The following is a 26,469-nucleotide window of genomic DNA, read 5'->3' as shown; positions in this document are numbered from 1 at the left end:
TATGGTGCACAGTCTTAGGTTCATTGAAATGTGATGGGTACTCTTTAAAAGTTTCATTGAAATCCAATTAGTGGTTTTTAGACATCATAGAACAGCAAAAAATTAACTAATTATGCAAATTAGGTAATTAATAGGCACATTTATTTATCCCAAAATTAATCAGGTCTCTGCATAGTCCTAGAATATCTATGTCGCAAGTCTCATTGAAATGTGATGATTAGTACTTGAGATATCAGGTGAAAAGCTGAAAATTAATTAATTATGCTAATAAGGTGATTAATATGCACAAATTTTTACCCAAAAACTAATTAGGTCTTCCTACAGTCCTCAAGTAACTATGTACTAAGTTTCATTGAAACGTGATCATTACTACTCGAAATATCAAAAGCTGAAAATTAATTAATTATGCAAATTAGGTAATTAATATGTACTGATATTACCCTAAAAACTATCATGTATGTGCAGTGTCATATGACACCTATGTACCAAGTTTTATTGAAATGTTATGATTAGTACTTGAGATATCAGTGGAAAGTCGAAAATTGATTAAGCATTATGTAAATTAGGTAATTAATAATATTAACAGATTTTTACACAAAACTAATCAAATCTGCGCATTAGTTCAGAGCATCCATGTGCCAAGTTTCATTGAAATCCAATGAGTGGTTCTTCAAAAATCAGTGGAACAGTTATAGAACAGCTTAAAATCAGTTAATTATCATGCAAATTAGGTAATTAATATTCATAGATTTTTACCCAAAACTAATCAAATCTGTGCACTAGTTCAGAGCATCCATGTGCCAAATTTCATCAAAATCCAATGAGTGGTTGTTCAGATATCAGTGGAACAGTCATAGAACAGCTAAAAATCAGCTAATTATCATGCAAATTAGGTAATTAATATTCATAGATTTTTACCAAAACCTAATCAACTCTGCGCATTATCCCAGAGCATCTATGTACCAAGTTTTACCAAAATTTGATTAGTGGTTCTTGAGATAACGGTGGAACAAAAAAAGTGACATACATACATACATACATACATACATACATACATACAGACAGGGTAACTGCAAAGACTCCCTTTTGTGCTTCGCACACGGGAGTCAAAAACTTAACTAGTGAGTGTGACACAGACTAAATGAGGCAGGCCAAGCTAGCGGTCAATATTCATTCACTCACAGATACAACCTTAGTTAAGATGCTTGTGTTCAACCAGGCACAGGATAACACAATAAATTATTATTTATGATCAGATGTCATGTAGTCTCAAAATGTATTTGCAATTTGCACAGTAAAGAACAAGGACATTTATTTGATTCAGATCTATCAATGATACAGCGTACATTTCCCAAAACATCTGGTAAAATTGAATAATTACCAAGAAATATTTTATATATATTTATCCTAGCAACTTTCTCCTATTTTAAAGGTACATTTACTGACACAAACACAATATAATAATAATAAAGACTAAGCTCACCTTGATTTGAATTGGGACAGGAATATCTACATTTGCGTCATCAGCAAAGCCGCTGCTGTCTGATTGTGCGCTGGCTGTGCGCATCAAGGTGCCTTGGGAGTGAACAAAAAAAATAAAGAATTATTTACAAAGCAATATTCAAACAATTCCCACTAATTAAATAATGTAGCAACAGTTCATAAACAATGATTTGCTATTGTGTAGTAAAAAAGGAATACAGTAAACAACTTAATTTTCAAGATTTGATAATTACGGGTATATGACTTTCGTGAAGAAAAAATTTTGCTAATGCACCTGACACTTTATGACGTAGGACCCGAGAAACATTTTCCATACTACCAAATTTTACCATTTTCATCGACTCTTGAAAATTTGACTCTTGGTTAAGTAAAGGGATTTACAGTAGAAATAAATGGCAACATTTATACCTGAAGTGATACTACGATTTGGTGGACTGTTATTTGACTGGATGAAATAGTCTTCCATGGTCTGGTCACCACTGTCAATCTAGAAAAAAAATAGTTTCCACAATTATTGAATATATTAAAATACTGTGAAATACTTTTTAGCTGGAATTAATTTTCGCTGAAGAATCTTTTTGGGCGTTTTGTATGGAATTTATTTTCAATGATTTTTGACAAGTTGAATGTGAGACATAGGAAAAAAAATATCGCTGGATTTTATTTTCACTGAAGCATCCTTTCAGCGAAAATAACGAAAATAAATTCTAAGCAAAAAGTATTCTACAGTAACACTCAGATAGGTGAAAGGTCACTAAAATTATTTTCCACAACTAGAAATTACCTGGCACAATGAATTTTGTGAAATAGGACATAAATTTTTAAACATATCATCTAGAAAATGTTGTACTTGTTCCATTTGATGTACATCTCCAGTAGGACACAAATAAACAAAAAATTGCATTTATAAAACACAAGATCATTAAAAACAACTTATTTGGGAAACAAACAGACCTGTCATTTTATGTAAAACACATTTGCTACTAATAGAGTAATTACAGTACATACTGCCAAAAAATGATGGAAATTTTAATAAAGACAACATTTTTACTTGCCTCCTCAATTTCAAAAGATTCTTGAGGAACTTGTGGCATTCTCTTAATTTCTCGATGATGAATTCTCTCTTTCTCTTCTTTAGCATGTGGTTTCCATGACATTTTACAATCTGAATCTTTACCTAGTACTTGTGTGCACACAAAGCTATTTTTTTCTTTGTACATGTTATTCCCTGCTGCATCGTCTTGTTTCCATAGCAACTGGTCTCGTGTGGTAGTTTTTTCAATGTAAGGTTTGTTCGTTTTGGCAAAATGTGCCACATTTGCTTTCTCACTTTCAAATTTTTTTGATGCTTTCCGCAAATGTTTTTGTACTTGTTCAAGCACATCTTTGGCATTAGTCTCTCTAAGAATACTATCATCTTCAAAATAATCTACACTTTCAGAGTGGGTATAATTTGCTTTCTCAAATAATTCATCGTTGTCTGTTGTAGTTTCATGTACACTCTCTGCTGTGTGTGAATGCCCAAATTTTTGTGGTGTGTGCGAAAACACCTTCCCTGACTGATCAGAACATTCTCGTCTGTGTGTTCGCTCATCCGCAGAAATACTATCTTCAATGGTATGTATTGCACTGTAAATATTATCAAACTTAGAATTCAGGCTTTCCTGAAATGACTGATCCTTGCGCTCAGCGTTATTTTCAGTACTATTAACTGATTCGCTAGATGCATTGAGATCTATCAAATTATGGCGTCCTGAGTTGTCATGTGACACCTGACTTGCTCCTATTGTTTCACTTGCTAGGGAATCAATGACTGTAGACGTAGTTTTAACAATTGGAATGCTTTCAACAGAAACATTTTCATTTGTTTTCAAAAGTTTGTCATGGATGTTGTCGGATTTGTTATCTACTTCTTTATTATTATTCTGACTAGAAAGTAAGGTAATTTTCAAAGTTCTTTCTGCTGAATTCTGTTCAAGTTTCCGAGTATCTACAATATGAAATTTGGCGATTTCCTTGAGGTGTGTGTACTTTTCCACCGAGACAACAGGACAGTTTTTGACATCATCCATTGATTCTTTTTGCTTGCCAGACTGAAGCCTGTCTTTTTTTAACTTTCTTGTAGAAATGTCTGAATTCGAAAAATCTGGCTTGTTTGTACTAACGCTATCTGAGTTTCTCATCCAAAAAGCATCATCACTGAATTCAGCACGTTTTTTTGTAACCATTGTATCAACTTTACATCTATTTACAACAGGATCAGGAACCTTGGCAACATGATCAATCTGATTTTTAGTAAAGCTGTCAGAAATGTTACATAGGTCATTGTTTTCGATATCATCGATAACCATGACAGCAACAGGATGAATTTCATCCTCCAGCGTATCCATGGCAGCAATTTTGATATCCTCTTCTGTCAGTGTTCTTTCGAGCAAACATTGGTCATCATCATTGTGCTCTAAATCCTGAAAGTTTGCAATTTCACTAATTTCAGTTTTGGTAATTTCTTGCCAATTTTCATCAATGGTATGTTTTTCATCTTTCACATATCTTGTTGGCACAGGGGTTGAATCAGGATCGTCTAATGACCCGTTAAATAAATTATTTCTATTACCAGATTCAAGATAATGTTTTGTTTTTTGACTGCATATATCTGGTTCTTTTTCTTCAATTATCACTTCCTGTATCAGATTCCTTTGAGGACTGGTTTCCATGGTGATAGATGCACTGTCCTCCCCCTGACAGTTATCAGACTGTTTAGTTGCCTTGGCAACAAGAGACACAAATTTCCTAGGTGATGATGGGGAGAGTGTTCTTTCTGTTTTTTCATTGTCTTTAATTTTTTCATCAGTTATAGTAATTTCTTTAGTGAAATTGGAAGGTATAGAAGTTGTTGATTTCTCTTCTGAAGCCTGTGCTACATTTCGCTTCATCAGGTTAATAATGCTGTTCATTGTGGCAACTTTGTTGACGACCGTGGCGCCCCCTTTGCGGAAAACACCAGCACCTGAAAAAAAAGCATGAAAATTAAAAATGGCCTTAAATTATCATCACAAATGTAATTTCTTGTCAGTTATGTGTAATTTAAATTGCTCATCTTCGATGCTGCACTGGGAAATTGTAACTATCAAATATGACATAAAATTTGTACACAACATAGAATTGAGTTTGACACCAAAGTAACACATACCATCGATGCATGTCAACAGTTGAAGGTACAATTCAAAAATCACACACAGATGAAAATGTCGATTGTGTCTATCAAATAATAGTAATTACAAGAGAAAAATGTGTAAAATTTCAGGAATTTAGGAAAAGTTGTGAAATTTTGCAGCGATAATTCTGCTGCTGTTCAAATTTAACTGCAATAGAGTACTAAACAATTTTATTCACTGGTATTGTTTGATCAAAAGCATTCAGAACAGATCATTTCATGGTTGCTTGATGAATGTGTTTTGAAATTGTCCAAAATACATAAAAGCTATTTGTAATTAAAAACAAAAGGAATGTTTATTAAGTATTTCAAAAATGATGGTGCTAAAATATATTTGGCACTCGTATGCAAGTTTTAATATTACACAAATGTACAATAAACCAAACTATTAACAAAACATGTTGTACCATTTTGGTTTCTGAAGAAAAATATCCTACAAATTGAACATCATTGCATTTTCTAATAAATAAATACAGTTTTCAATTTAGTTTTTCAATGAAATATTTCTTTGGCTGACATTGTGTATAATTTTATCTGTACAAAATGTTTCATATACAGAAACAAACTTTACTTGATAGATAATGAATATTGTGCTGTGAATTGCACCATTCCTTCATGAATACCGTGCTGTGAATTGCACCATTTGTTTATGAATATCATGTAGTGAATTGCAACATTCCATTATGAATATCGTGCTATAAATTACACGATTCCTTTTAACTAGAAAATCAATTCATTTTGTGTTAAAGAAGAACACCAGATGAGGGCACTATTTAGCAATTAAACCCCAGTGCAAAAGAGGTACATAACCATTGGTGCTTACTGAGTAAGAGCTACATACAAATGCAAAATGTTAGTTTGCATAATTGTGATATCACATCATTGGAGTGAAGAAATAACCACCATCTATGACAATAAACATCCTACCTCAATGAGCTTACAAGAAATCGTTCAATACCTGTGAATTTAATTTTCAAAAAAAGACAGCTGAATTTCTCATCATTTTATGCATTTGAACTCAAAAAATTAATTTCTACTTATTCATCTCACTGTGTAGAAAATGTCAGATCTATCAATGTACTGGGTAGATGACATTGAAAAAATGGATGCCTTTAACCATGCCATCAACCATTCTACTTTAACCAAAAAAAATTATGCAAGCAGCATATCAGCTGATATACCTCAACTGTTAGTCATTTGGCAAGCATTTTGTATCATAGCATATGATAGAAGTTCTGTGTGCAGAGTTAATGGATGGATTTGATGTAGAGGATATTTATACTGGGGTAATAGCAAAATTCAGAGTACTGTATTAAAAAGAATCCTGTTACATGGAACATAAATCTGCAATTTCGGAACTTCAGCACTGAAGTTAATAACATTTTTTCCAAAGATGATAACAATATGCCTAAAAATTTGAAAACTCTTGAAAAGAACAAATCTGAGCAAGGATAAACAAATGTACATGTACCTATACATGTTTTCTAATTATTAAACAATCAGACTATCAAAAAATTACAAAACAATAGAGAATTAATTATATTTTCACAAATTTGATAAAGTTTCACACCAAAGGCTTTTCAAGGACTGAAGCAATAAGATAATTAGATTTCAAGAAAAATACAAAAAAATAATTTTTACCAAATTGCTAAAAATAGAGACTTAACTTTATTAACATGAAATAAACAAATTTGACGGAGCTTTATCTAAAGTACCTGCCTATCAAGTATCAAGGTAATTAGGGTGGTAGTTTTCAAGAAGAAGTTAAAAATATAATTTTCCAAAAATGACAAAACTATTTGCCAAAAATAGAGAAGATATCGCCAAAAAATGAACAAATCTGACAGAAGTCTACCTAAGGTATGTATACCGTAAAATCTGTATTAGAAGCCGCATCCCTAATAGAAGTCGCACCCATTTTTTTCGAATAATTGAGAACCAAAAATTCATCATTTCTCATATGTGTAGATGCTCTAATAGAAGCCGCATCCCCTCTGTTGCATTGTACTATTTTAATAGAAGCCGCGGTTTCTAATACAGATTTTACAGTAGTAACAAATATTATTTTTTTACCAAAAATGACAAAAATATTCATCAAAACTATAAAACTGATATATCAAATATCAAAGCAATTAGACTACTGGTTTTCAACATATATTGATTCATATCAGTGAGACTGAAAATGTCAGATGGTGAAGGTCAGAATGCCTAGCAACCAGTAGTGGGAAGCGATAAAATAGATATGAGGGAAGAAACGTTACACCAATAACACCCTTTAATGATTTTAAACACTGAAAGAGTTGTGGAGTTTGCCAAACAACAAAACAAAAAAGTTTAACAAATTTACAGAGAATAAATATTTTGCGTGCAGTGAATATTACACATGCATTATTCAAACTTCAAACCCATTTTCCAAGCCAACACGCCATCAATCTCAATACAACAACAAAAATCCTCTTTCAAGAACCCATTTTCAAAGCCAATATAACCAAGAAACCCCTCATTTAAACTCAGAAACCCACTTTCAACCCAATCAACCAAGAATCCTCTTTCAAACCTAAGTACCCACTTTCAAACCAAATAAGCCATGAATCCCCTCTTTCAAACCCAGGTACCCATTTTCAAACCCAATATAACCAAGAAACCCCTTTTAAAACCAGGAACCCATTTTCAAAACCCAAAATAACTAAGAAACCCCTCTCAAAGCCAATATAACCAAGAAACCCCTCTATTAAATGTAGGAACCCATTTTCAAATGCAATATAATCAAAAAACCCTCTTTCAAACCCAATATAACCAAGAAACCCTTTTTTCAAACCCAGAAACTCACTTTCAAACCCAATATACTAGTAACCAAGTAATGCATTTTCTAACCACAAAACCCACCTTCAATCCCAATATATCCACCAACAGCAGCCGCTCGGTTCTCTACCTTCTCCTGCTCATGTTCCAGGAATTGTCGTACATTGATTCCTTGAGCTTGGGATGGTTGTCTAAGAAATCTCTCTGGGATTCTTGATGTGGTATCCTCTACCTTCGTCATACCAAACCCAAGGTTCAATAACAGTTCCTCTGGATCATTACGAGCCTGTAGTAATTCCTCAACACTGTAAATTCAATAATAAACAAATAATGTACATAATGTACAGGTAAAAATAAAAGTGTTTTTTTTTAATTGAGAATTAAAACATTATATAAGAAATGGTGTAAAAGTGCATCAAATACTGTAAACTTTTTTTAATTTTGCTGTAAGGAATTTTCATAAACTTTCACGAAAGTCACTGAAACTCCATGTTGTAGGACTCCAGAAAAATGTTTACTGCTTCAAAATTTTGCTACTTTCACAGGTATGTGAAATTCATGAAAATTTGTCGCTCACACAATTGAAGCAATTTACATACTTTTATTGGAATTTATGATTGTCAAATATACTGTAGTGACAATACTATTTTTCAGTTGCACATATATCATTTCAAAAATTTCTGTTCTAGTGAAAATAATGTCAAGGTTATTTTATTACATAAACTAGATTACTATACATCTGTCACCGAAACGCCATAAGTTACAGCGTGCCGAAATTTTGCGGTATTTTACGGGATATTTTTATCCTACCATATTAGGAAATGCGAATTCCAACTATCAAATTATTACATGCATAAGTGTCCTCTAATAATGAAAACAAACATGGCTGCCACCAGGGTTTGACCAGAAGAAGTTTGCTGATTCTGTTCTAAACAAATTGAATTTCGGCATTCTCATGATGTACAAAGGAAAAGATGTATAATAATAAGGTTATTACGAGGGTACCTCAAAGTATGCAGTAGGCAGTACGCTGTCGCATCAACATCCACTGCGCCTTGGTCGATACTGCTGCTGCACTGTTATGGTACAAACTTTGAGGTATCTTCGTGATAACCTCACATAATTTTACAATTTTTTCACAAACCACTTTGTCATCAAAATCATAAGTTTTTTTTAACTGATTTGAAGTCAATTCATAGATATTGGCTGTAATGTAGTGACTATCAATTTATTAATTCAGAGTTCTAACAACTCATGTTCTCAAGTGACAAAAGCAAGGATGTGATGTATGAAATACAAATAGGTGAAAGCTACATGTAAATTACTGTAAAACATGTTGAAAAAGCGACATGCAATTTTAGCGAATTGTGGTAAAATGATGTAATAGTGAAATGTTGATTTAGCGAATCTCTCTTGTCATTGTTGATTTCCTGTTTTCACAATACTTGTCTGTCGCGTGCCAAAACAATGCTACCACCTGTATAAAACAAAGAAAAACTGTCAAGTGTAACTAGGAAGCGCTCCAGATTTTTATCTATTTACTTTTCAATAAAGTGTATCTATCATGTCAGTACGTTTTCTTTGTGTTGTTTACAAAGTGTGTGTGGAGAAAAAAAAACGTTGTTTGGTGGCCATTTTGAATTTATAATAAAGTCATTAGCGACATCTTTAATTAGCGAATCAGTTCTCTCGCTAAATTCGCGAAAAAAACATGTTTTACAGTAATCAATTTGGTTTATATTGTAATCAGGCTATTGTCACTATGAAAAAAAAAAAAACTTTCCAAAACAGTACTCAACATGACCAAACACCAAACCATATTTTCACTTCATTAAAGCAACATTTAGTCACAAACACTGTGCTAGAAAAGTTCATTATAATTTTGTAATTACCTTGATATTGTTGTTGTGGTTGTCAATTCTGACAGATCAGATGTCATACTGCTATGTTTTTCCGACATCATGGATAACCTTGATCTTTTATCATTGACTGTTATTGGTGTTGAACTTGTTGTTCGACCAGCATATGCTAAGATTTCTTCATTTGTCAAAGACTGTTTTGCACTGAGAAAAAAATGAGAAATACATGAGCACAATTTTTAATGTTTAATCAAAGACACAGGGACACTTGCAACAACAGCCTTTTGTTAAATGTAATGTCTCTTGAGATCTGAATGGAATTTTCAACATTCAGCAAGTGAGATTAACTATTGAATATTTCAAAAATTGGTAAAATAAACTACTAGAAAATGTGTGATATGGGAGTTGTGGACTTGTTGCACACATCCTAGATACCTATGTAATAAACATGATGCACTCAAAAATGTTTCATGGAACATTCTCTTCAATGTTTATAGTAGCTGCCTGTCCCTGTATTTCCTTGCATACAAACATGCAAACTGAACATAGTGTCTCGATATACAAGTCACATGTTTATGTTTTTTTGTAAGCACTTCGTCCAGCAACTGCATGGTAGATAAAAACTAGTCATCCACAACAGAATATAAATTAATGGCATTGTACGCTGTTGAAAGTGCCCGACATGCAAGTTCCCAAGTTTAATAATTTAAATACAACTACATTGTCACATTAGATCGCAAGCTAGTGTTCTGTGTTCAACATTTGTTATGGATATGCCAGTTAGAAAAAATGGAAACAAATATTGTCTCAGTTCCAGTTTGCTTCTACAAAAGTCTTGATTTGTGAAATTAAAATGTTTTCTTTCTTTATTTCAGTATGTTGTTATTGAATAAGTGAAAACGTGATTTGATGTGAAATCAATTTACATATTATTCATTAGAGGAATCACATACTGAAGCCTGATTTACTAAGACACAAATCTGAAAAACTTATATAAACTGACCTAGGATTAGGAACTGCAACCGACATGGGTCGACCAATTATCTCTGGTTGAGTGTAATGCATTGCGTCAGCGCCCAATGAGAGATCATCTTCACTACTTGAGGATCGAATCAATTTACCTGGAAATAAATAAATATATAATAAAAATTTAGATATAAATGAAGCGGGAAAAAAATCAACACAAAATAATAAAAATAATGGGCATGAAAAGAAGAATACATCAAGGCAATAGACTAAACACTTAGAAATAGAGTTTTATACTAAAAATTGTGGACGATCGTGAATACATCCCTGAACGTCACTATTCAACAGACTGAATTTGCTCTTAGTTTAATACCACCGAATGTCAACACCATTCCTGCAGGATTCAGAAGGAGTCGTACAATCCCCAAGTGTCAAAAAACCTCATGTCTTTTTTTGACATTACCATGGTAACGACTGCATCAAAGCTCGATATGAAAAATAATATCACAAGTTCATGAATAAATTAAATAGGTACTCATAGTGACCTTCATCTGCTACAATTGGCCATAGGCATTGATGGTACTCAAAGTTGTGAGAGAAATGTTATTTTTGAAAACAATTCAAGATATTGTAGGTTTATATAAACTTGGTACAAATTTAATTTTTAGTTCAAGTCTATTTGTATTTGTATCAATTAGGGACGACGTCAAAAGATCGATGTCAGATAAAAAACTTAATTCCTTTAGTTTTTTTCCAAAACTCCCCTACCCCCCACTGAAACTTAATTGATAAATATTGGTCATGGCGTCAGACTACATTCACCATTAAATACAAATTGATAATTGGACAGTAGTATTGCATAGCAGTTGGTTGTCGGGTGGGTGTAAAAAGATTTTACAAATGCACCTCATTTGACGCACAGATTTACACTCGAACCAAACCATTTTTCTGTTTTTTTCCCTTTTCGGTTATTTCTGTACATGATTGGATAGAAAAAAAACAACTACAAATACTCCAAGATTTTTTTGACTTCATTAAAAAATAAAATCGTTTTTGTAGGATGGAAACTTTTTGAGGTCAAAACCCCCCACCCCCAAACTAAAGGAAATAAGTTTTTTATCCGACATTGATCTTTTGACGCCGTCCCTTAATGTGAAGCATTCTCAATTTAACTGGAGCAGTAAGCATGCCCTCTGTGTTGAACAATAAAAATACTTTTGTTTTTATAATGATGGAGATTTTAAATTTTTTTTGTCTATTACTTGTAACACAAGGATAACATATTTGCTCTATTAGAAGCACAACAAGAAGTGCATAAACTAAAAATTATATAATCATTAAAATATGACTTATTTTAACTATAGAGAAATCTCTGTAATTTGCACATATCAAAATGAAACTGATTGTCTCAATAAATCAACTTGATACAAGTTTGCCTTATAGTATTTTTACTGTTTCCCTCAACATGTTTCAAGTATACAAGAGATGTCCAAATTTAACAATAAACACAAACTCTACCAAACTACACTGTGGGTGCCGGGGTTTTCCTCATTTTTTTCTGGCTATCAGTGCAGGCTTTCAGCATGCATCGTGTTCAGTTAAAAATTAATTTCAGAATCAAAATGTCTTGTAATAAATAAGAAATTCCAGAATATTCCTTAGTTTAAATCCAATAAATTAGGATATAACATTAACAACAAAGAACTACACTTGTCACTTTAGAAGATGCTTTAAAATGAGATTGGATCCCTCACATAATTCCCTGTATCAGAGAATAAAATGTCAAAAACATACAAAGAAAAGACAAGTTGGTCCAGTAGCACAGAGTATGTATGTTTTCATTGCTAACTATTTGATGAATATTTAGGATATTTTTGATAAAATCACCATGATTTGTGTCGTAATCTCTTTGAATGCCAATGTCAAATTTTGTTACCTTTCACAGACTAAACTGCAATTTTTATCCGAAAACGTTTATCCAAATTTTTAGCCAATTGCAAATTGTCTCCATTTGGACCAAAATTTACAAAGAAATAATCAAAAATATGTACATGTGCAAATCCTTGCACCAAAATTTTGGCTAGAAAATAAATGTTTTTCCGCTTCACAAGGCATGGTCTCTCGTAAAGTTAAATCTGTTAACAGTAATTACAATCAGAGCATGACAGACCCGCTGGTCTCACAAAGTTTGATTGACAGTTACAGCTCGTTTTAATTTACCTTCTAGAATAATGAAGCTGGTGAGAAATAGGTCAGAGTTGATCATCGCTAAGTTGCATGTAGTCAAGCACAATGAAATACATCACGTAGAGGTTAAACGTATCGACGTCTTACATTTTGCTGAATCAACACCATGATGAATCAATAGATTTTGATTTGTACACTTGAATTATTGTCCCCACTATGTCTGCTGTCACCTAACAGCTATGCAATTTTTTTTAGGTTTCAAAAAGTTTGGACATGTACTTTTATTGAAAATATGATGTAAAGTGCTTTAACTTTAGGTAAGTGTACATGATTTTAATGAATATAGGTAAAACAGTGAAATTTGGGAAAGTGAACATTCCAATTTTGGATCTTAAAGACCGAGAATCATCAGAACTTTCAAATGATGATATTTGAAAGTTTATAGAAATTATGGAGGATATTAAAATAAAATTGAATTCTACATCTAAAGATATGCAGACAATAGAAATATAATATTATACATGTTTAAGGAATTTATGAAATATCGAAACACTAACCAGTTCTTACATAGACTCACTCATTAATATCTCTCAAAATGCACAGCTGTCAAATTTGGAATCATTTTGGAATTTGCACATGTTCATCCAATATCACCTTACTTACATAACCTCGTCTTATAAGTCATTGACTGAATATAATATGAGATAACTAAAAAAAATGTTATATACAGTTTTAAATGTATTCAAATTGCAAATTAAGACTCAGATTTCGGAACTAACTGTGAAATATTGACTTTTTAAAAGCAAGATGAACCCATAAAAGCATTCAGTTTTAAATTCAGAAAGAACCACCTAAATTGTACAATCCTGATAAATGAGTAATTTTTGTTGTCATTTAATTAACTACTAACTCTGATTAAAATATATATATATATAAATAAAATACTAAACTATAAACAATAGAGCATATTTGAAAAAACAACAACATGTAATTTCTCAGATTGGATTGATTTGTTACTATAAAAGTACAGCAATGAAATATGAACCAACTGACAACTTACAATAACATTACTCAAAAAGAGATGCTTTGTCAAGTATGTATCATTGATGGATTATGAAAACCTGGCCAGACAAATAAATCACAACTTTCATTAAATTTACACCCACAGGAAAAAAAAGTTTTTAATGATGATTTATTTTGGGATGTTGCTGATTGGAATTAAGTTAACAAACCACACTAACATGAAATGTAATCTACAAAGAACCAGATTGAATGTGACTATTTCATTATGGTATTTCAAAGATGGTAAAATTTAACAAACATCATATTCTCTTTTATTTTGCTCACCGTTAACTAATATTAGAAATTTATTGACGAATTCTGCAATATACACACACAGAACATCCAAGACTGTCCACATCTGTAACATGTTTTTTAAAGTACATTACCTTTAGCTAATTTCTTTCTTTCTTTATCTTCTGTTACCATGGCAGCAGGTGGAGGTGATACAGGACTGTCTGGTATGGCTACATTTTCTGAATCCTTGGAGTCCAGCCATAGACGGAAAGCTCGCTCACCAGAAGATGAGGATGCAAGGGGACTTGTTAGGTTACTAGATGATATGGAATCTACAGGAGAAAAGGAAATATTGTAGTTCATTATTTTAATTGGTAACATCAGGGTCAATGTCAACATCATTTGGAGGGGGACATATAGCTCCAGTAAAACTACATTATCTGACATAAAAAAAAGATTACGAAATAATTTCATCCTTTGCAACACAGCTGCGCATGCCATGTTTGTTAAAATTTCAACAAATAATTTATTTATTATTAACGTACGCAGCCCATCCTTTTTTAGAACGAAAACCATGAACAAAATTACCACTATAACACGCTTTCAATTGCTCAAAGACAAGGTTAAAAAATATGTAAAATATTGATAATTTCAGTGATGTTTGTTGTGAATACTGTTTGGATATACTGCCCATTATCTGGTCACTCAATATTCCTCACCCAGTCACCTTTTAATCCATGCTTGTTTCAGATTAAGATAAGTAATTGTCCCGCTTTGTGCTGGTTTGTGTGAAACCGCAATAATACGCTCAGAATGATCCTTATATAGACCAGTTGGAAAACATTCAATGACGTTCAAGAGATTGGATTAATTCACACATCAACAAATTTCTGTTTCTAAACTGAGAGACTGCGGGTGGGGTTTCTAAAAGCAAATTATTGTGACCAGTTTAAAGTGAATTCAGGGACCAACTTAATTATAAAATAATAATATTTGATTCTCACCTCCACTTCTAAGTCTTCCCAGGGACTGACGTCTGGGTGATAATTCTTCAACTCTCTCATCACTTTCAGCTTTATCTGTTAGACACTGTGGTTGGTCAACCAATTTAGGTCTCTTTGAATCCAGGCTCTCCTCATCAAGAGGAGACAAAACCCCTAGCTCTTCATATTTATCAATGCTTGGCAGACTACTCACGTAGTCAGCAACTCGCTTTTTCCAGTCTCTTCGCCGTGTTCGTGTGGTATTTGTTGCCTTGCTGGAATTCCCTAGAAGTGCAGCTATGTCATCGGTTCCATCCAAGTCTGTTGCTATGGCAACTAAGTCACTCTCCTCATCCAAGGAGGTTGTGTTGCCCTCAGCATCACACGGTGTGTCATCTTTCACATCGCTGCATTTGACGTCCCTATTGTCATTTTCATCAGTTCGAAGAGAAGTTTGAAAATCCTTAATTTCTTCAATTCTATCCATCATATATTAGGACCAAATAAGATCAACTCTGTAATCCAGAAACATTCAAGTTTTAATATTTTAATATTTTGGTACAAAGCACTGTTTATCTGCTGGAAATGATTCCGGACAAATTTACAGTCTACAATTTTAGACAAAATTACCATAAATTTGATCAAGTCACACAAAATAAACAACCTATAGTATTACCTATACCTACCTACCTACATGTACCAGTATGAGTACCTTTGTACAAACTTTCAACTGTATCAGAACTGAACATGAACTAAAAAAAATGTTAACCAGTTTGAATCATAACCCAATATACAAGATCCTCGTACAAAGTTTGCATGAAAACACTTTGTTCATCTCCAAGAATCATATTTGTGTATCAGAATTTAGCAAATTTGAGAAAAATAAAAAAAATGACTGCCAGTTGGCCATATTTCATCAAATGGTAACAAAAATTGACACGGTTTTTGTGTTGAGATTGAATGTGATAAGCATGACAGAGAAATGACGCTGGACATATGTACATGAGCACAGAACCCAAATTAATAGTCCCCAATGTCAGACAGGAACAAATATAGTGGTTGAATTTGTTTCTTTTGTTTAGTTCATACAGAGCATAGCGGAAAAAAGATGCATCTCTAAAAGGTATATTAACTCTATGATGTCATGTGATTTGTCCATCACCATCTTGCATTGCAGTAAAACAGTTGATATCGGTTATTACAACTACACTAGAAATAATATATCAGTCAAGTAAAAGTCATGCCAAGAAAACAGTTGATATCGGTTATTACAACTGCACTAGAAATAATATATCAGTCAAGTAAAAGTCATGCCAAGAAAACAGTTTATATCGGTTATTACAACCCAATATACAAGATCCTCGTACAAAGTTTGCATGAAAACACTTTGTTCATCTCCAAGAATCATATTTGTGTATCAGAATTTAGCAAATTTGAGAAAAATAAAAAAAATGACTGCCAGTTGGCCACATTTCATCAAATGGTAACAAAAATTGACACGGTTTTTGTGTTGAGATTGAATGTGATAAGCATGACAGAGAAATGACTCTGGACATATGTACATGAGCACAGAACCCAAATTAATAGTCCCCAATGTCAGACAGGAACAAATATAGTGGTTGAATTTGTTTCTTTTGTTTAGTTCATACAGAGCATAGCGGAAAAAAGATGCAGCTCTAAAAGGTATATTAACTCTATGATGTCATGTGATTTGTCCATCACCATCTTGCATTGCAGTAAAACAGTTGATATCGGTTATTACAACTACACTAGAAATAATATATCAGTCAAGTAAAAGTCATGCCAAGAAAACAGTTGATATCGGTTATTACAACTGCACTAGAAATAATATATCAGTCAAGTAAAAGTCATGCCAAGAAAACAGTTGATATCGGTTATTACAACTGCACCAGAAATAATATATCAGTCATGTAAAAGTCATGCCAAGAAAACAGTTGATATCGGTTATTACAACTACACTAGAAATAATATAGCAGTCATGTAAAAGTCATGCCAAGAAAACAACTCGTACATTGTAGCTAAAAAATCCAAATGTGGTTTAATTATATCTATAGAAAACACTCAGCCTGCGGCTAAGATAGCTCCGCTGTTAGCAATGCACATTTCAATTAAAGAACTGAATATATCATTAGAAAATGAACAATATGTATAATATCAAAGCAATTTGACTTGCTGTTTTCAACAAGAATTCAAAAATATCACTTTCTACCAAAAATGACAAAAATATTCATCAAAATTAGATACTTGAAAATATCATCACGAAAAGAACAAATCTGAGAGATTGTTGACACGGACGACGAAGGACAATCACTCATATAATAAGCTCCGCTCAACTAATTTGACAGCGGAGCTAAAAACAAGCTTATTTGATAAATACAAATTCATAAAACAATGTAAATCTTTCTGTCACGACAAATCTATTTATCACACACGTTCAATGACCTATATAAATGCATAATTAATGAGATGATATAATGTTTTGTGTCATTAATTGTAATTATTGTGGTGCAGAGAATCCAACATAATGACAACAGAGTACATGCTGAATGCCCAATAGATTGTGGTTTTCCTTCAACCTTTAACCTTTGAATGCCAAAGTCAACATTTGTCAACCATCACAAAATAGATGTACAAGAATATAAAAATCTTTATTATAACCAAAAGTCAACCAAATTGTTAACATATGCATAAATATATGCAAAATGTTGGACAAATGGTTTCAGAAAAAATTATGTCATTTATAAATTGTTAAGTTAATTTCCAGTAATTGATGAAATCTTGCCAGACCTGGCTACCATGACAACCAGTTCATAATCATGTGTCATAGACTGGATATGATTTCTCTCTTGTTAATTACAAAATGTATATAGTTTCTTCTGAATTTAAACATGAAGAACTTCAATAAGTATAAAGAACCAGTTGCCATGGTTACATAAGTAACAAAACATAGAAAAGATTAAGGAATGTTGCTTCCCATAAAACGTTTGTTCGAGGTAAATAAACGAAAAATTATATAATTCACTTACCAATTATTCAATTACAGTTCTTGTCATTTCAATATTAAATACAAGTTTATATAAGTTTTTCATAATCTGGATTCAAATCTGGAAGCAGAGAAACAAAAAATATGTTGAATTTAGAAACTTGAATTTCAGCCAAATAAATGTCCTATCAAAAAGAACTAAATTATAGAACCAATTTAGTTTTATTAATATCAAAAATACAATCGATTACCGGTATATAATTGGAGAGGAACATTGTCAACTAATGTTATCTACATAATATTTTTTTTTAAATATTAAGTTATTGATTCCTGCAAAATTTGATGTTATTATTAAATGCATATTTATGATTATTTTTATCAAATTAGCCGATGAATAATTACCAGGAAATGATATTAATATGAATCATGTTGATAAGTACTGTAACATATGTTCTACATTGTAACGAGTTCATAAACACAAAGTGAGATTATTTTGTACTAGATATAAGACATCTAGTTCTTTCCCAAATTGACCACACAATAGTTTATATCACGTTGCTATGTGTAAATTTTCAATTCTCCCAGTGTCTCGGATTACTGTAAGATACTTTATTTTTCGCTTGGATCTAATATTCGTTATTTTCAAAACTAATGACCCCTTAGAGAATAAATCAATGTTTACAGAATACATCCTGCATGACATAACAACACAAGTGTGGTATTTTCTTTTATAATTGGCATAGTTGAACACTATTAGTGTAAATTTCACCTCATTTAAAATTCGATTACAATTATTGAGTTTATTCCATTACAAATACCAAGGCTCCCTCTGAGAAATACATGTACACACATGTTCACAGTGAAATAATATATTTACATTAAAAATATAAAAAAACAAAAAAATATAACCTTTTTTCAAAAAATTATTGACTTTTTATATCTGTAAACACTGAACAGTGTATGACCTTTAAAACAATAGAAGTTATAAATTCTGGTTGTAATAAGTAAACAAAAACACAGATGTTTAGGTTTTAGCTTTCAATATTATGCATTACTAACTGTACATGTACATTGCCTTGACATTTATTATGAAGTGTGTAATAAATCTATACATGCTGTTTGCTGATATAAGTGTACACTCCAAAACAATCATATGCCTCACTTCTTTAAACTTTGGCAATTTTTGGTATTTTAAACAACAGTTAGGTGTGTAACAATTATATAAAAATGTATTTATTAAAAAAAAAATTATTGTCCCTTTTTTACATTTGGTTATAGTGAAAAGTGATTATTCCATAACTTTTAAAGGTGGGCTTCAAATTGGTTGAAAGTTTAGAGCAAGGTAGCATACCGCTACCAACCATACATATAAATATAAATGTATTAACTTGTAAGTTCAGTGTAGATTACCTGCTATCATCACTCGTATTAACCATAGACCTTAAAATAAATAGTGTTTTAAGGTCTATGTATTAACTTAGATCTAGCTCTGTGTTATTATATTCAGCATAGAAACTAAGACAAAACAAACATTATTTACCGGTATGAGGGAAAGGGTTTAAAAATGTATCCAACCTCCCTCAGATTACTTGAAAAAAGGTTACTCACCCTATATAGCCCATAGTAAATGTTATTTTGAGTAGTTTTAACATAATTACTTGCATATTAGAAAGTTGTTTCACATTATTAATTTCTCAAGTTTTAATTAAACTAAGTTCTCCGTATTAAATCCATATGTTCACATAAAATAACAATACAATTTACTTTTTCTATAGAAAATCAGTGAATTTCGATCTAAATGTATAAATGTATAATTCAAATAAAAAAATAATGAAAAAAATACCATTGAGAATGAATAATGTCTGTGGGATAAACATGGCTAGTGGTTGCTATCATCTTTCACCAATCCTGTAATTGTGATCCACCACAGAAATGTAACTGAAAATACATGAATACATTGAGACTTGTAGCAATCTAGCATGACCTGCAGACTGTGATAATGTCAAAGTATTATAATATCCAGGGTGGGGCAAACACAGTTTCTGATGTATGAGGTAAAAATATCTAATAATATACTGGTAAGATTACTGTACAAATGACATCAATCCAGGCCTATGTAATAGTTAGGTGCAATTATTTCAACTCCCACAAAACAGTCCCACAACTCCCACAAAATAAATCACATATTTTAATAATATTTTAAGCAAGACGTGCAAAACAAAGGAAATTATGTCCATTACATCCAGAATTAACAAATAATTTATAGTTGAGTGAATAAAAAATGTGCACCAAAATTTTGGTGAGAAAATTAAGATTTTCAAAAGATTATACCGGTACTATTGTATTTAACTATTTCATAAATTTTGAAATCTCAAACTGCATAGAAAATTTCACCAAGTGTTGCTAGAGAAGTCACAGTGACTTTGAGCGACATCTCTTGATCCTGTAAAAGGTATAAAATTATTAAATTGCAAAAAAATTCCTGCAAAAAATTTACTGGTTTGCAAAGTCATTTTATCTGATATTAACAGTAGCTCTCACCTCATAGTGGATCGCTTTCAAGTGGACACAGAGGAAAATACAAAGCCATCTACAATTCATCGACTACTTCACCTTTTTTTAAAAAACAGATTGCTTTCCCAGTAAACTTATGCTATTTTCAATTCTTCTATATCCCCTAGCTGTTGGCCATCTGCCATTCCAACAAATGAAGGATTGTTACAAGTACACTGATTGGTCAACATTTGATAAAGCAACTATTACTGACCAATCAGGTAAGTTTTTGGTAAAAAAAGCATCATAAAAATTCTGATTAAACATTTTTTAACCTGACTTTTGTAATATTTTAATGATTTAGTAAACTGAGTTAAAATGAGGACAAAAATTGTTTAATCCTTACAGACAACTGTTATTGGTGGCAAATCAAATTGAATAGACAAATATTCAGAATTCTTGGCAACATTTTTCTAATTTCAATTTTATTTCAGATCAAAACAGACAGAATTTACAATATTCACAAATATTGACCATAATTCTAAAATTATTAAATAACGTTTTTAAGTTTACATTTAACTGTTGTTTGATTTGAGATACACATCTCATAGAAAAAAAAAGGTGACAGTTTTGAAACGGTTAATAAAAGAAAAGATAGTTGTGCTATCATAGATAAAAAGCAATTAATTGAATGACCAATCAGTCTTTGTTTCTCTGTCCTAAACAACCACCTGTTGATCAACCAATCAGTGATGGTTTCTTCCAAAAACATGCCAAATCACAAATGCAGTGTTATAAAAGTGCAAAAACAAAAACACATCTATTGAATGAATGAATACTTTCACCAGAAATCACTATGAATAAAATACACATGACAACAAACAACTTCTTTGTAAAGACACCTTTGATCAAAACATTTGTCAGTTGACCTAGTTTTCAATCCTTTATGAGATTATAACGGTACAACCGAAAGAATAGAAATTTGAACTAAACAACCAACCTGCCTTGAAACTTCAAACAGAAAACATTCTCAGCATTACCACCAAATTAAAGCAGAGTTTACACAGATGTTGTTTTTTATAGAAATTCTGTGATAGAGTGTAGGAATGAAGATTCAGCGATAATTCGTAACACGAACAACAACAAATTAGACCCATATCTACAATTGATGAGAGCCATAGCGAAGAATGGCACCGCTGAATCCAATACATTGTGAAGAATCAAACAATACAAGAGGAAAGAAAAGTTTGTACGAGGATCAGATTTCTAAGCCATGTGTACAAAACCTGTTGTTGAGTAGTGTCATTTTAATGGCTTGACAATAGTGTGTCTGTTCCTTGTACAAATTTCACCTGACAAGCTATGCAAACAATCAGAGACAACGATACTTAATCTTGACCTAGACAATGTAAGATTTGGAGTGGACTGATTTTAATGATTTTAAGTGCTGGTGCTCATAGCAATATAACTGCTGTGGTAAAAAAGATTTTATCAGTGTCACCTTTAACAAATCAAATCAGCATAATGTTTCATGAATTTTTCACAAATTTTGGTCAAGACTAGAAGCTCATGGGGCAGTATGTGCATTTGATCCAAAATTTGAAAAAATATGATAGAAAAATACATAAAAATATGCTAATTGTTGCACCATTACTTTGATTAAAAATATGGCGTTTCTGTTTTAAGAATTTACTGATACTTTGTGAATAAATTACATGGTAATTTTTATACACCCAAATGATGCCGAGATACTTCAAAGATAACAAAGTGATATAAAAATATCTACGACAGAAGTGAAATTCTTATTCACATCACCATGAAACACTTGCCCTCTCACGCTAAATTATTCTTTCTATGGTTTGACTATGCATTCTACGACACTTGTTACCTACCATTCAAGTCTCAGTATTTTTCCTGTTAAAATACATGTTCAAAAAGATTCTTTTAAGACTTTCTCAATTTTTTATTTATAATTCTGGGTAAACAAAAAAGGGTTTGCTTTTGTTCTTGTATCTAAATATGTAATATGAAAAAAAAAAAACATGAAAAGGGAACACTAGTTGATCAATGAAGAAGTAGGAACCAACCATTATGCGAATAGGGGTGGCAGGATGAGGTACAAGAGCAAATATTTAAGGGAAACTAGCAGTATCCATGACACAGGCAGATTAAAATTACATGATATTTTAAATGTTTATAGAACAAAGGTTGGGATGTTTCTCAAAATTATTCTAGCATTTCGTCACGAATTTGATCCCTGCAGAATACCAGAACAGAGTGGGATTTCCACCTTTGCTTCAACAGTTTTCTTATCAGATTACATTTGGTAATTAGTAAGGTCAGTGAACAATGTTGCTATGGTTTCCAATATTGAAAATTTTACCCTCCTGCAGAACAAACACTGTCACTATATTTTATTTTAAGGGGTGAGCCAAATGAAATCATAGAGCGGGAGTTAAACTCAGTTTAAAAAACAAAAACAAAAAACAGTTGGCTTGTGTACAGCTGCCAAAAGAAGAAAGACTTAAAAAGAGTTACATAATTCAGAGAGAAAATTACCACCATTTTCTTCCCTCTTTGAAAAACCACCTGCTACCACAAAATGTTCCATTCCTACTAATTGTCAAGGAATCATTATTCTCAGCAAAAAAAACTACTTAAAATGGAACCTAAACATTTTTTGAGAACAAAAGAAACAAACTGCAAATCCCAAGCGACAGAAAGTAGATTGCATCGTTAACAAAACAAAACAATCCAACGCAAACATTCTCCAAGCATGGTACTGCGGGTTCAAAGGTCATATGGCCCTCATAATATGCTAGCTCGTACGATAGAAATTTACATTCATGCCAGTTACACAATTGTTAACTACAAATTTTGTTTCCCGTAAATAAAATTCAATTTGCGCCAAGGTAAACAACAGGCTTTCTATAACCAATGCTAAATCCCATGTGTGCGTCAAGTCGTAAATTGAACTGATTGAACGTCACTGTATATTCAATTCCAATGTTCTGGTTGTGTGCTTGGCACTTAGATGTGACCGATGATGTCGACCACACTCACGTCCTTCATGAATGATCTACTGATTGTATTTTTTGTCCATTCTACAATCTGCCACATCTCAATACGAGACGATTCCATGTGTTGACGACTATTCAGGAGTTTCTTCCATCATAAACATGAATTCTTATAGAAACAACAGTTTTTGTTAAAAGCATTAATTTTTATGAGTGAAAAAATAAGTTTTCTTTTGAAATTCTGCATATTCACATGAATTTAATTTAATTTTGAAAAAATTTTGGATTTATCATAACAGTGTTTAAATATGTAGATTTAATTTAGTATTTACAGTTAAAATTGCAAATTAAAACAGTGAATATTAATGATGTTACAGTATTAATTCAGCATGCACAAATTAGTGTAAAACAAGCAAAGATGGAGAAATTGATGGAATTCTAATTTTATACATTGTCACGTAAAAAATATAACTGTGGCGACCATATTTGTCTTCAGGTTATAAAAAAAATTTACTTTACCAGAAAAAGAATGTTTTCATTTACACTACTCCTGGTACTACTGTAATTTCAAATTTAATCTTGCCAAACCCAAATAATATTTAACCCTTACATGTATCAATGTCAATCATTTGGCATACTGTACATTGTATGTGATGAGACCAAACTAAAAAACTTGTTGCATTCTGGAGAAACTGTCATGGACACCATGAAAAACAAAATGGCCACCAGTCAACCATATTTGTTTGAACATACATCCAAAATATGGACCAAGAAATAAATAAAATATACTTTGCATGTTGTTTTATACATATTTAAACTCATGCCACTGTAACCATAACTACCCCGTAAAATCTGTATTAGAAGCCGCATCCCTAATAGAAGTCGCATCCATTCTATTTGAATAATTGAGAACCGAAAATTCATCATTTCTCATATGTGTAGATGCTCTAATAGAAGCCGCATCCCCTCTGTTGCATTGTACCATTTTAATAGAAGCCGCGGCTTCTAATACAGATTTTACAGTACAACTAATAATAATATAAACTTCATTTGTGACAGAGTAGATATTAAATATCTTTACCAGGTGAGATAGAAAGTAACTACTATTGTTCCTGCATTGTCAAGGACAATCCACATTCATTATTAAAAAAACACAATCCATTCAAATTGTTACAATATAATGAGTAAACAGACACCAGTAGGTATACTTAAAGTAATCAATGTCACAGTTGAACACTTATTAATAGGATCATTGTTCAAGTCATATGAACCAGTAATGTTGTTATACACTTCTGATGAAGTGAACTGATGAACAGTAAAACTACCGTGTTGTTCCCCTGAAAAAGAAGTTCGTCTTCTTTTTTAACGACCAATGACTCTTTCTCATGATATCGATCATCAAATGATTATTACTTAAAGCAAACGACATCAATGAATCATGACGGTTGAATAGTACAGGAAATGTACACAATAAAGTACCGACTGGTAAATGCATGAAAACTAAACACAACAGACTAATGTGTTGTTTTGTATTCTACAAAGGCAAGCTGACTAACTGTAATTTCACTATAGGTTATATTGAATAAGTAATTTTGCTGTGAATTTCTTCTATTTCTCCCAACATGTTTTTAAATCTAAATTGTTTTTAATTAATTATGAACAGTAAAGAACGTCTAATAACATTTTCTCACAATAACATTTTCTCACAATTTTACGCTCTAATGTGTCTCACCTTGTCTGGTTCGTAATGGGTCCCATACAGCGTGCATACAACAAAAAAAGGGTTGTTTAACATGCAACAAGCACAGATTAAAAACCAAATACAATGTACAATAATTTAAATAACCAGATATACAAACAATAACAGGAAAGAAATTACATCATTCCTTCTAACCTATGAACCACATGACATATCACATAAGCAGAGCCCAATAATAATTGAGCAGTACGGAGACTTGTTTACCAATGAAACAAAACATATGACGGACAGACGAAAGGACGAACAGACAGGCACGAATCTTAACTAATTACAGCACACTTTGATTCACTGAAGAAAATGCAAAATTCAAACCTATTTTGCATGTCTATACTTCAGCTTTATTTCAAGGACCATACGATTATAATTTTTTTTGTTATGAGGAATACAGTTCAGGCAAACACAGAAACGTTGCTGGTAGAAGACAGGTGTGGAAATATCAGAATATCGGCTTACAAAACATCATACAGGACCTGGCTAGTGTGAATAATGAATAGGACATCATATAAACTCTGACATTTCAATCAAACTAAAATTAATGATACTAACAAATCGGTCTATAGAGAATAGATATACACACCATTAATACACAAAGCAGTATACTAGTAGTACTTTGAACTGGACAATACTGGACTTCAAGGCACTACATTTTGGCCATCACTGGTAACAGCAATGTAGGACAAACCTTGATAGTCCAGTCTACTGGTCATTAATACTGGACTTCAAGCCACTACATTTTGGCCATCACAGGTGACAGCAATGTAGGACAAATCTTGATAGTCCAGTCCACTGGTCATTAATACTGGACTTCAAGGCACTACATTTTGGCCATCACTGGTGACAGCAATGTAGGACAAACCTTGATAGTCCAGTCTACTGGTCATTAATACTGGACTTCAAGCCACTACATTTTGGCCATCACTGGTGACAGCAATGTAGGACAAATCTTGATAGTCCAGTCTACTGGTCATTAATACTGGACTTCAAGCCACTACATTTTGGCCATCACTGGTGACAGCAATGAAGGACAAACCTTGATAGTCCAGTCTACTGGTCATTAACACTGGACTTCAAGGCACTACATTCTGGCCATCACAGGTGACAGCAATGCAGGACAAACCTTGATAGTCCAGTCTACTGGTCATTAACACTGGACTTCAAGGCACTACATTTTGGCCATCACAGGTGACAGTAATGCAGGACAAACCTTGATAGTCCAGTCTACTGGTCACTAATACTGGACTTCAAGGCACTACATTTTGGCCATCACTGTTGACAGCAATGTAGGACAAACCTTGATAGTCCAGTCTACTGGTCATTAATACTGGACTTCAAGCCACTACATTTTGGCCATCACGGGTGACAGCAATGTGGGACAAATCTTGATAG

General features: G+C 32.4%; 1 protein-coding gene across 1 annotated transcript in view; it reads right to left on the bottom strand.

Annotated features, from left to right (window-relative positions):
• Positions 1-26,469, bottom strand: part of LOC102801861 (uncharacterized) — a 63,680-nt gene that overhangs the window by 14,126 nt on the left and 23,085 nt on the right. Inside the window, exons 2-10 of the mRNA XM_085495854.1 lie at positions 17,858-17,935; positions 14,832-15,325; positions 13,980-14,159; positions 10,382-10,499; positions 9,412-9,582; positions 7,604-7,824; positions 2,559-4,510; positions 1,912-1,990; positions 1,484-1,575 (exon numbers count right to left, since the gene is read on the bottom strand). Coding sequence (XP_085351980.1) covers positions 1,484-1,575; positions 1,912-1,990; positions 2,559-4,510; positions 7,604-7,824; positions 9,412-9,582; positions 10,382-10,499; positions 13,980-14,159; positions 14,832-15,300 — 3,282 coding nt within the window. The 5' untranslated portion in view covers positions 15,301-15,325; positions 17,858-17,935. The remainder of the gene's footprint in view (positions 1-1,483; positions 1,576-1,911; positions 1,991-2,558; positions 4,511-7,603; positions 7,825-9,411; positions 9,583-10,381; positions 10,500-13,979; positions 14,160-14,831; positions 15,326-17,857; positions 17,936-26,469) is intronic.

This window comes from Saccoglossus kowalevskii, chromosome 22 (genome assembly GCF_978046115.1).
Source record: "Saccoglossus kowalevskii chromosome 22, keSacKowa6.1, whole genome shotgun sequence".
Classification (NCBI taxonomy): domain Eukaryota; kingdom Metazoa; phylum Hemichordata; class Enteropneusta; family Harrimaniidae; genus Saccoglossus; species Saccoglossus kowalevskii.
This window is presented reverse-complemented; position numbering and strand designations above follow the sequence as displayed.